The 12843-nt window shown below is 36.6% G+C and overlaps 1 protein-coding gene across 1 annotated transcript in view; it reads right to left on the reverse strand.

Moving 5' to 3' along the window:
- Positions 1–9000, reverse strand: part of LOC130221901 (zinc finger protein 721-like) — a 364016-nt gene extending 355016 nt beyond the window's left edge. Inside the window, exons 1-2 of the mRNA XM_056454449.1 lie at positions 8855–9000; positions 939–2064 (exon numbers count right to left, since the gene is read on the reverse strand). Coding sequence (XP_056310424.1) covers positions 939–2064; positions 8855–8939 — 1211 coding nt within the window. The 5' untranslated portion in view covers positions 8940–9000. The remainder of the gene's footprint in view (positions 1–938; positions 2065–8854) is intronic.
- Between the last annotated feature and the right edge of the window lie 3843 nt (positions 9001–12843).

Genomic DNA, 12843 nt, shown 5'->3' on the forward strand with positions numbered 1-12843 from the left:
CAGTGGGACTGCTGATTGTGATGGCAGGGAAAGAAACAGCACCTGTAATTCAGAAACCATGGTGCTTGACTGGAAAACGGTGGCCATCTCCAATTTGGAGTAGAGTCCTTACCCCAAATAGAGTTCAAGTATCTGCATTTTTTTTCATGAGGAATGGAATGTGAGATTAAAAGATGGATCAGTGCAGCGGCAGCAGTAATGCGGCTGATGTGATTGTTTGTTGTGGTGAAGGAGCAAAAGGCAATGTTAGACAAAAGGCAATGTTCTCAATCAAGGTTCCTACTCTCACCTATGGTCATGACTGAAAGGACAAGATCTCGGATACAACCGGAGACATGACCCCCTTGTTTGAGCCACAACATGAAAGAGAGATGAGCCAACAAAAAAGCCTGAATGCAAATAATTTATTATAAAACGTAACTCATAGAACAATCAAAGCAACCAACAAATGTCTAGGGATATAATGAAGATAAACAACTTAGGATATAATCACAACAACACTTTACCTACATGATAAAAGTAATGCAAAACAAAACCATATGGTTAAAGAGTCAATGAGATGGCAGGTTTTGACATGAGGACTCCCGAGTAGCCACAGCGTCCTGGGGTAGCTAGCACAACAACTTTTATATACCCATTTCTAAAATTATGTTGTACGGCACCGCGAAAAGGGGAGGGATTAAACAAGATGATTAGACATTAAAAAAGTGAGCGATTGGTCCATATTTAAAATTTCTGTCCAGAGAGGTAATGTTTTGATGTTCGATTGGTCTCACAGTCAAGTGATGCGATTTCGCAGGTCAGCTTTCACAAAGCTTGAACTTTTCAAGGCAGTGAACTGCGAAACTTGATGCACAAACTTGCATTTCCGGTCTGACGCATTTGCGTGCGTATGAATGGAAGTCTATGGGGAGAAATGTCTAGCGGCTTAAGGGCATGTAAATGGTTTCTCTCCAGTGTGGACCGTCATGTGTTTATTAAGGGATGATGATTGGCTGAAACTCTTCCCACACTGAGTGCAAACGAATGGTTTCTCTCCAGTGTGGATCCTCATGTGTTGATAAAGGTTTGATGAGCGGTTAAAACTCTTCCCACACTGAGTGCAAGTGAATGGTTTCTTTCCAGTGTGGATCCTCATGTGTAGATTAAGGGATGATGATATGCTGAAACTCTTCCCACACTGAGTGCATGTGAAGGGTTTCTCTCCAGTGTGGATCCTCATGTGTTGATTAAGGTGTGATGAGTAGTTAAAACTCTTCCCACACTGAGTGCATGTGAATGGTTTCTCTCCAGTGTGGATCCTCATGTGTAGATTAAGGGATGATGATATGCTGAAACTCTTCCCACACTGAGTGCATGTGAATGGTTTCTCTCCAGTGTGGACCCTCATGTGTTGATTAAGGTGTGATAAGTAGTTAAAACTCTTCCAACACTGAGTGCATGGGAATGGTTTCTCTCCAGTGTGGGTCATCATGTGTTCATTAAGGTGTGATGATTGGCTGAAACTCTTCCCACACTGAGTGCATGTGAAAGGTTTCTCACCAGTGTGGTTCCTCATGTGTAGATTAAGGGATGATGACTGGCTGAAACTCTTCCCACACTGAGTGCAAGTAAATGGTTTCTCACCAGTGTGGACTGTGATGTGTTTATTAAGGGATGATGATTGACTGAAACTCTTCCCACACTGAGTGCAAGTGAGTGGTTTCTCTCCAGTGTGGATCCTCATGTGTTGATTAAGGGATGATGAATAGCTGAAACTCTTCCCACACCGAGTACAAGTAAATGGTTTGTCTCCAGTGTGGACCGTCATGTGTTTATTAAGGGATGATGACTGGCTGTAACTCTTCCCACACTGAGTGCAAGTAAATGGTTTCTGTCCAGTGTGGATCCTTATGTGAATTTTAAGACTGCTTTGTCTTTCAAAACTCTTCCCACACTGAGTGCTGGTGCAGGTGAAACAATTCTTGTCTCTACTTTTCAAAATATCATCAGTCTGTAAATGAGTTTTTTCCTCAATTTTGACATGATGTTCCTCTTTACTCCCCTCATTCTCTTCAATTAGGTCTGAAACATAAAAAAACATTAGTTTTCATTAAGTCTTAAAAACTCTCGTCAAAAGCTGAAAAATAAAAAGACACTGGAAACATTGGATATACACACTGTAATTTTGATGCAAATTAAATGTAAAATAAATCAGATCATATTGGGTTTGGTCCATTAACGTGTTCACATTTAAGCAGATTCAATTAAATTCATCTTTATATATCTCGTGCTTTTACAATGTGAATTGTGTCAAAGCCGCTTAACATAGAAGTTGTAGTAAATTGAAACTGTGTCAGTCCAGTTTTCAGCGTTTCTTACATAATTGATCATAAAAGTCATTTTGGTTATATTGATCAGACACAGATTTAAACGCTGTAAATGGCCTATTTTTATTCGTATATTTTCATAATTACATGTTTTTTCTAAAATTTGTAAAGCAGACTGGGAATACTTGTTCATTCTGTGCCTGACTGGTAAATGCATCCGAAAAAAAGTTCTGGGGTAACAGCTAAACAAACAGCTGAATATTTGCCTCACAGACATGAGACATACCTGTAATGCATCTGCATAAAGGTTGAAAGTGCACCTTTCCCCTTGTGTGCTGTTGGGTCATTTTCATCCATTCAGGGGTGATTTTGAGGCTTCATTTGGCCAAAACTTTCTCTCCGTTTCAGCAAACGGACTGATATTTGGGGACATCTTATTTTGACAAATTCTGGGAAAATGCTTTGAAATAAAAAAAAAAAAAAACTCAATACACTGGCCGCCGAAGACCGCTGTCTTCTTACTGAAGTGCTTGTGACGTCTGTGAATGAGTGCGTCACCAAAGACTTCAGTGCAGTGTACTTTCGGTCAACTTACAGATTTATCTCGCTGGCATGGAGTCAGCTGCCGAAAGCCTTGATCTCGCAGTCAACAGTGTCAAAGACGCAAACTGTTGAGGTCCTCACATGAAACTTACAATTTCATTTAATATTGCTCTTATCCTACATACTATTACCTTAAACCTACCTATACTGGAAAATAAGCATTTATAAGTGTCAGAGTCTAGCTCTTCTGAGCGTAATTTAACTTGAATCAGGATGAATATAGGCCGAAGCAACCGTAGGGAGGCGGAATCCGCTACTAGCCTCCATGCTAATGCAACCTGGATCTAAGAAAGAGATGGCTCCAGTGAGTGATAACAGTGCGGTCCTTCAAGCAACTGATGCACTAAAGGTGATTTGATTGCTATAATTGAAGAAAAGGCCGTTGCACAGTCAAATGAACTTTGCAATCAATGTGACCAGCTTCAGACAGAGTAACGCAATGTTGTGGAGCACATTAACGCCAGAGTGGAAGCAGCGGAAGAGCGAGTGACTGGTCTGAAGTCTGTGTTGGGTGGATCATCCAACTCTCCGACTCACCCTGGAAAAAGGGTTTAGTATAGTGAAAAAGGAGCTGGCTCTGCTGAGAGACCAAAGCGAGGATCTTGAGGAGAGGTCTCGCCATTCAAATCTCCGCATTACGGGAGTTAAGGATGGATGGGAGCACAGCAGATGCATGAAGAACTTTGGAGCCGGCATCCTGAAAGATACCCTGAACCTCGAGAAGACTCCACTTCTGGACCGGGCACACCGCACTCTACGCAGCAAGTGGACGACAAGGAACTGCCATGCGCCTTCGTGATTAAATGCCACAACTTTTCCGAAAAAGAGGATATTTTGAAGAAAGCCATTGAAATGAAGGCAATCACAACAGTACACTGGGCTGTCAAAGACAATACAAATTTTAATGTCACTCTCCGGTTAACTTTTAAATTATCACTATAGCACATGTTTGTTGTTGTTATTTCTAGTTCTCAAGTATATTTTGTCAATAATGGGGTAGCTTTGTAGTAAAACAAGAGCTGTTTGAACTGTTTTGTTTTATATGAGGTACCATATGGTCAGCTAGTTAAGAGTGGGAGTAGCTGGAAGTGTGTGCAAGTTTACACGCAAGGTTTCAATATTGTGTTGTTTCGTGTTTATAAGTGTATGTGTGATCACCCCTTTTTTTTCTTTTTTTTTTTCTTTTTTCTCTTTCCTCTCCTCCACATCCCCCTACATACACAACCCACATATACCTTTTGGATGCTTCTGATAAATGTTTTCGACAGCCTTCCATAAAATGGGTGGAGTAAAGACAAACTTTACCAGTTGGAATGTGCGGGGGCTACATCACCCAGTGAAACATATCTTAATAAGTTAAAATCTGATATTGTATGTTTAGAGGAGACACATCGGTTGAAAAAATACTATTCTAAACTTAATAGAGGAGGCTATACACAAATATATAAATCTAACTTCAATAGCAAAATTAGGGGCGTTGCTGTACTTATTCATAAGAATGTACAGTTTGTTATGGAGTCAAAAGAGGTAAACTTTTTAACATGTCTGTGGTTCTGGCCACTGTGTATGCTCCTAATTGGGACAATGTACAAGTGATTTCAATGATTTATTTTCAATTTTGCCTAGTCTCGACATACACAATTTAATTTTAGAAAGCGATTTAAATTGTGTTTTTGCACCTAATTTTGGACCGCTCTAGCTCTTCGAGTAATACATTGAGTCAGCCAGCACAATGTATCAACTCCTTCCTTCAGACATATGGTGTAAGTGACCCCTGGAGATTTAAATATCCATCTTTCAAGCAATTTTCCTTTTATTCACCTGTGCATCAAACCTATTCCAAGATTAACCATTTTCTCCTGGACAGGCAGTTAATTCCCTTAATGTCAGAAGTAGAGTATGGTAGTATTGTTATTTCGGACCATTGTCCAGTCTCACTACAGCTATGTTTTCCAGGCTTTGTAATCCCTCAACGTACATGGGAGTTTAACTCAAGACTCCTGGCAGACGACGATTTTGTGAAATTTATTGATGCTCAAATAGATTTTTTTCCCTTGCAAAGGAATCCCCAGAGATAGGTTATAGCATCCTATGAGATACTCTGTAAGCATATATAAGGGGACAGATTATTTCATATCAAGCTAGTGCAAATACAAGAATGTCAAAACAGCTTACAGAGATTATGAATAAAATTGATAATTGATCAGCTACACTCAATATCACCCTCCGAAGAGCTCCACAAGAAAAGACTTCTTCTGCAAGAGGAATATGACTCCTTGACTAGTGAAAATGCAGAGGATCTCCACATAAGATCACGCCAGATTCATTATGAACTTGGTGATCGAACTGGCAGGATATTGAGTTACCAACTGAAACAATCCTCAGCAGCTGGTTTTATAGCAGCAGTTAGTAAGGATGATGGCAGTATTATTACTGATCAACAGGGAATTAATGATCAATTTAAAAACTTGTGTAAAACTCTTTATAGCTCTGAAGTAAGCTCTCAAGCTAACACCCCTGTTGTGCAAGGTATTTGCTGAAGCTCTTGTCTCGGAATTACTCCCCCCTTCCATGGCATCGGCTGTTATAACAGTACTTCTTAAAAAGGATAAGGATCCACTTAAATGTGAATGTTATTGTCCGATCAGCTTACTCTGCTGTGATTATAAGATTTACCCAGATCAAACTGGTTTTATTGTTGGAGACAGTTATTTTACAACCTTCATCCCTTATTTAATATTGTTTATTCACCTAAAAATAATACCAATCCAAAGGTCCTAATTTCTTTAGATGCCCATAAGCATTTGATATAATAGAGTATATCTATTTATTTAAAGTGCTTAAAAAATTGGTTTTGGCCTTGGATTATGTTCCTGGGTTAAAATGGTACATTCCAGGCCCCAAGCATCCATTCAAACAAATAACATAATTTCTAAATGCTTTCCACTCTCTAGGGAAAGAGTCAGGGCTGCCCTCTGTCCCCTCTGCTGTTTGACATTGCCATCGAACCTCTTGCAACCGTATTAAGGAACTCAGATGGCTTGCAAGGAATTTTCAGAAAGGGACAAGAACATAAGCTCCTGCTTTATGCGGATGATCTTTTTCGGTCAAATCCAGATACATGTATTCCAAAAGCTCTTACAATAATTTCAGAATTTGTAAATGTTTCTGGATACAAAGTCAATCTAGCAAAGAGTCTCCTTTTCCCTATCAATGATAGAGCACAGCAAATGTCCATCCAATCAAAACCCAGAGTTTCTCTCATTTCAGGGTTTTAATACCCTGAAATGAGAGAAACTCTGGGTTTTGATTGGATGGACATTTGCTGTGCTCTATCAAGGTGCAGTAGGTGATTGTCTTCAGAAACATTTGTTGTTGTGCTGGTTGAAAGTCTTTTCACATTCCAGTTGTGTTGATTAAAGTAAGTGATCTAAATGTATTTATATTTATTTTTATATTTTGGATAAGGCATAACACTAAAAAATGGTTATCAAATTAAATGGAGTCGGGCCGACATCTCTAATAATTCCGATAAGTAGCCCAAACTGTAAGCAAATGCAGATTTGAACAACTGCGCAGGCGTTTCTGCATAGACGTGCTGCCTGCGCGATCATGAGAGAGAGAGAGAGAGAGAGAGAGAGAGAGAGAGAAAGAGAGTGCATGTGCGGTCGGTAAAAACATGCTGAATCAAAACTTTTTAAAAACCTGAATCAATATTGGAGTTACCTTTGCACGCTGGAGAAAGGATGATACCATGACTGAAGGATTTCACTTAGACAGGTAATGTTCTGTTTTAAAACTATTTGATGTTGTTACAAATGGGTTGTCTGCACAGAAGTGTTGTTCAGCCACTAAAATCTTCCGCTGAAACATTGATAAGACTATTTTCAGTTTCATAAGTGACCTTTTACAGCATCAATAATGTAGATTTAGTTTAGTTTAACAACAAAAGACAAGTAAATAGCGCTAGTTATGCCTAGGCTCTCCCTATATTGTTTACCATGCTACTTTAAATATTCACTCTGAAATAGCATGTCAGGTTAAGTGTAATTCCCGCACGCCACCGGACAAGCACTAGTCACTTTTTCAGGTGTTTCAGGAGGTGTGGCTCTGGACGACAGGAGAAGGACTATGATTCAGAGATTTATGCTAAGCTGTTAGCATTGTGGAAGATCAGCTATTGCACCTTTAACCTTTTTTCTGAAACAGGGTCCTGACTTCATATGCTATTGTTTTAGAACTTCAGTTGCCTATTGGAGAAATGACCAGAAATAATAAACGACAGAAAACGGTCACACTACTTGCTCTACAAACAAGTGTGTTCATGACTATACAAACAAAGAAAAACAATAAAATTAGAAAATATGGCTTTGCTACATCAAGCAGCATTAGGCATGGGCCAGTATAAGATTCTGACGGTATAATAACTTTGAATAAAAATATCACGGCTTCACTGTATATTCTTTTTAAATGTCTGGGTAAAAAACTAACTCTTTCAACAGAAAAAAACCTTACATATATCTTAGGGACGGTACAGCAGAAAATAGCAGCAAAAGTCATTTAGACTAGTTTGTTAGCCAGTTGTAGTGCAATGCTAAATGTTAATGTTTCACTATTACTTGCTTGTTTTGTCTTACATCGTCCCACAACAACATCACATAGTTTAGAATACTGTACAATGTTTTATAATAATTAATTATTTTAGTGTCCATTTCATTCAGCATATTTCAAATTGGGGGCATCCACGCTTTCTGACATACTTTAAAGCAGGTTTCTGCAGGTTTCACTAAGTTAAATGTAAGACTTTTTAAAACATTTTTAAGACCATTATGACTGAAATTTTAGACTAAGGAATTTTTCAAATGGCCCAGATGAAAAAAGATTTTTATTTGTCCTATCAAAAAATATTATAATTTAATACATTTAATAATACAATAATAAATGAATAATAATAAATTAAAATATTTTAGATATTTCTTAGCAAAAGATCTTAAAATAGTGTGTAAAAACAAGACAGCTCTACTTGTATCCACACACTTTTTTTTTCAAAATAAACTTTCTTTAAAAAAAAAAAAAAATTAATTAAAAAGTTTTAAAAACTATAATAAACTAAATCTATGCACAACAATCTGTCCAGGTCGATGTCCTCAGCAGTAAATACATGGAGCACATTTAAACAAATGTTATTGTAAGAAAAAAGAATTAAACCATTATGATAAACAGAGTTAAAATGACCTTTTTGATTGAAAAGTTTAAAGTTTTATTAAGATGGATTGTTCGTGATTGTATGGGTTTCGGCCAGATTGGGTAGCAAAACATGAACAAAGGAAAATGAATAAAAAAGATTTAAGACCTACAACACAATATTTCAGTAAATTTAAGACTATTTAAGGCCTAAAATTTTACGACATTTTATGACTCGCGGAAACCCTGTTTAAACACAATAGCCCTGGTAATTAGTTATTATAATAATGATGTAATTCTAACTCAGATACTATCTGTGAGAACTAGTAACAACTACTAGAAACAAGTTTAAATACATGAAGAAGTTGATGAAAAAAGGGGATTGTGATCAACGTGACATACTGTGTGCAAATGGAAAGTACTAAGCCAACACTATCACTGTAATAGCAGACATCTTCTATGAGAATACTGTAGGTCAGATATCGTCAGCTCAGTTACACCTTTTTTTTTATTTATTTTATATAGCGCCAGTGCTTAAGGACGCTTTACAAACAGTAGGAGAACAAGAAAAGCAATAAACTGAAGAAGGAGATGGGAAATGGGAGACTAATAATACATAAAAGAATGACAAAAGACATGGGAACAAGTGACGAAATAAACTAATTCCTGTCTTTCACAGAGTGCATATGTGCATTTAGGAGAGCTAGGCAGCACACTCAGGGCTGCAAGATAAACTTAATATTCTTAAAAAAACCAACCTGTTTGTTCCTGCAGATCTTCCTGTTTGACTCTGAATGTTTCTTCAATCTTCACATCTTCACTCTCCTCTTTAATAAACGCCATCTTTATAACAGTGTGGAGATCAGTCCCTTCAGCGGGAGTTTTTCTCTGTGTTTGGACACTTTATCCTGTTTAAAATGAACAAAACAATAAAAATGTCCTGTTTAAATAAATAAAACAATGAGCAGTAACAAAATAACTTCTCTTCAACACTTGCTTCAACAGTTTTTTTTATATGAGAGTAATTAACAAAAAGAAATCAGGTAAGTCCGAGCAAGAAACAATAGCCACAAATGAGCTGATTAAAACTAGTAACGTTACTCTTCTTAGTGATGTAAACTTAGAACAGACTGACATTATGCTATTTAATAAATTAAACCTTCATTAAAACACTTATTACACACATTTCTGTTGTTCAAACAATAGCTCTCATTACTCTGAGTAAATTAGTACTACGTTGTATAAAGGGTTAAAATAATATTGTCAACAGCTGCTACATAATTTAGCATCAGATGAAAACCTAAAACTTTTAACAATCGGTTTATATTTGTGTAAAGGTTTTAAAACAAACCTTTCTCCAGTTGAATCACAGGGCAGTAGCGGCGCACTCTTATGACGTCACACGCCACGCCAAAATAAAAGTCTTTTTTGTTTAGCTTTTTATTGCCACTTACTGTTGCAGTCATGACTTATTGATACATTTCTCCCTCGTTTTTCCACTTTCTCACATACACACATATATTCAGTATTTGGAGTTGATCAAAACATTTACTTTAAACATTTTAAGACAATTTTGAAAACTTTTTTAATCCACTAAGACTAACATTCTAAAGAGTATAACAAATAATCTGATAGGTATTTTGAGCTGAAACATGTGTACAGACACATTCTGGAGACACAAAAGACTTTTCTTAAATCTTGAAAAAGGGGTAAAAAGTACTACTACATGTTTTAGTTTCAATGGCTGGGTCATTATTGCTATAAAGTGCTTTAATGTCCCACAAGATTGAATCAGTCCTATATGAACATAATGTGTAATAATGACATTCTGATGTTTTAATATATTTGGTTAAACCTTTACACACATGCAGGTAGAATTATAAGTGTTTTGAAATATGTTTTTTTATTATTATTATTGCCAAATTCTTTCATTGAATGGATATGATTTTTCCATGTCCCACACACTGCTTAGCCAACTTCAGTGAGTCTAAAAAGTAGGTAAATTATATCAAATTAAAAAGATTTTAAAATATTCTTATTATATTTAACAAGTTATTTGATTAAAAAAGTCACTTTAACAACTTTTATTCTGTTTAAATACTATCATTAATCAGTTAAAAAAAGTCATTTTAATAACATTCTGTTTTAATAATATCATTAATCATTTTGCACATGTCCTTGAAATTGCTGTCCACCCTGTCATGATGTGGTAAACGCCCCTTTAAGAAACCCTCTGATGTACTCATTGGCATCCCAGTGCCCATATTGCTTTTCTTCAGAGGAGGTTAAAATATCTGCTGTGCACACAGTAAATATCTACACTTATGTTTCCTGTTTTTCCTCATATTGTGTTTGAAACTGAATGTTGTCAAGCTTAACATGTCCACCCTTTCATAGTGAAATATTAATTAATATAAAAACAATATAATTTAAAGTATAGATCTTAAAGAACTTAAATAGGGAAACACTTTATCAGCTTCAGATACATCCTGTGTTGAATAAATTAGCCAAAAATGTCCTCCTTGTCATTGTCCACACTGTCACAAATTGACAGGGTGGACATTTGCATTATTATTGACACTTTATTTATTTATTAATTTATTGTTTTATTGTTAATTAGTTAATGTTTTTTATGTTACAACACTTATACACACTAAACTAGTTGATGCAATATATGAGTGGACCATACAAACCTTTTGCCAATATCTGTCTCAGTCTATATTTAGAATATCCTTTTAAAGTCCATATAATGGAGCTCATTGACTTTTTTTTCAATTCACCTTTATTTGTATAGCGCTTATACAATGTAGATTGTGTCAAAGCAGCTTCACATAAAAGGTCACAGTAAATAGGAACAGTGTAGTTAAGTTTGTAGTGTTTAAGTTCAGTTCAGTTTAGCTCAGTTCAGTGTGGTTTAATAATCACTACTGAGAGTCCAAACACTGAAGAGCAAATCCAACGATGCGCGGCTCTACAGATCCTGAACCATGCAAGCCAGTGGCGACAGCGGAGAGGGAAAAAAAACTTCACTAAAGGCGGAAGTGAAGAAAAAAAAACCTTGAGAGAAACCAGGCTCAGTTGGGCACGACCATTTTAATTTCTCCGCTGGCCAAACGTCTTGTGCAGAGCTGCAGTCTCAGTGGCGGAGGCTGGAAGCTGGCCTCAGCGAAGACTCGTCTGTCTCTGGAGCGTCATAGGAAACAGTCTCATGTTCTCCACTCTTCCATGACCATCGCAGTAGTTGTTCAGGATTCGGCCAGGTCCAGGATATGGAAACCTTGGGATCATCTCGTCGTTGGTCTTGGATCGAATCAGTGACTCTGCATAGTCTGAGGGCCTCGGGAAGAGTATCCCCAGGTGGAAATGGAGAATAAAGAAAATAATTAGCGTAGCTGATGTTCACAGTGTATATCAGCAAGATGCATAACCTGTGTGGAAGCCCCCTAAGTGGTGCACTAAGTGTATGCTTTACTGAACAGATAGGTCTTTAATCTAGTTTTGAATTGGGAGAGTGTGTCTGAGCCTCGGACGTTATCAGGAAGGCTATTCCAGAGTTTAGGAGCTATAAATGAGAAGGCTCGACCTCCTTTACTCGACTTTGCTATTCGAGGTACTACCAGAAGTCCTGAGTTTTGAGATCTTAAAGAGCGAGTTGGATTGTAGCGAGACAGAAGATTGGTTAGATAAGCAGGAGCTAGATTATTTAGAGCTTTATATGTAAGAAGCAATATTTTAAATTCAATACGAAACTTAACAGGCAGCCAGTGTAAGGAGGATAAAATTGGGGTGATGTGATCAAATTTTCTAGACCTGGTTAGAACTCTGGCAGCTGCATTTTGTACTAATTGACTGTCTGAAATAAAACTACAGCCCTAAGTATTTGTACATTTATGTGAACATCTGTAATCTAATTATTTACCTTCTTCTGAAAAAACAAACAAACAAACAAACAAACAAAAAAAAACAGTATTAAGGTGTTTAACTTGAGTTGTCTCCAACAATTGCTTCACTCCTCCAATACAGTGTACAATGTAAAGATTTACATTCATTAGCAAATTTAGTTTAATTTGAAGGACAATAATTTTTTTTCCCCATTCATTTGCATATTGATAAAACCTAACTGATAACAGAGGAGGCAGCATGGTGGCTTAGTGATTCACTGTAGTTAGTGAAAACAGAAGTTGAATTCTTGAAAACTTTTACAACCCTTTTATATGAACCCTTTAATATTTCTTGTTGTACCTGTTGTTTTTCAAATGTTCCTCCATATTTAGTTCACTAAATAAAGCCTTTGTCCACTCTGTCATGCTAATGTCCACCCTGTCATCTTGTTTTCCACCGTCATGTTCAAATTTTATGAATATAAACAAATTATTTAGCAAAACATCTTGTGTGATTTCTTAATCAACCAATAAGGGCCAGTTAATATTGTCTGAAATCTTGACAAAATATTTTAGATCTTGGGTTTTATTTAGAAAAGTATGCACTGATTGCATATTTAAAAAATAAATAAATAAATGTTTTGTCCATTATTTCATTATTATAAATAGAATTTTTCCATGAAGTTGGGTTGGTAAAGGGACACATGAGCTTTCTGAAAATATAGATATAATCACACTGAAATGAAAATATACTTATACTACTTTGAATTTGTTCATGACAGGATTGACACAATTTGAGGGTTGTTTCCCGTTTTTCTGCTTGCAGATTATTTGTAAAAAGTGCAGGAGCCTAAGGTCTAATAAAT

The sequence above is a fragment of the Danio aesculapii genome, chromosome 4 (assembly GCF_903798145.1).
Source record: "Danio aesculapii chromosome 4, fDanAes4.1, whole genome shotgun sequence".
NCBI lineage: Eukaryota > Metazoa > Chordata > Actinopteri > Cypriniformes > Danionidae > Danio > Danio aesculapii.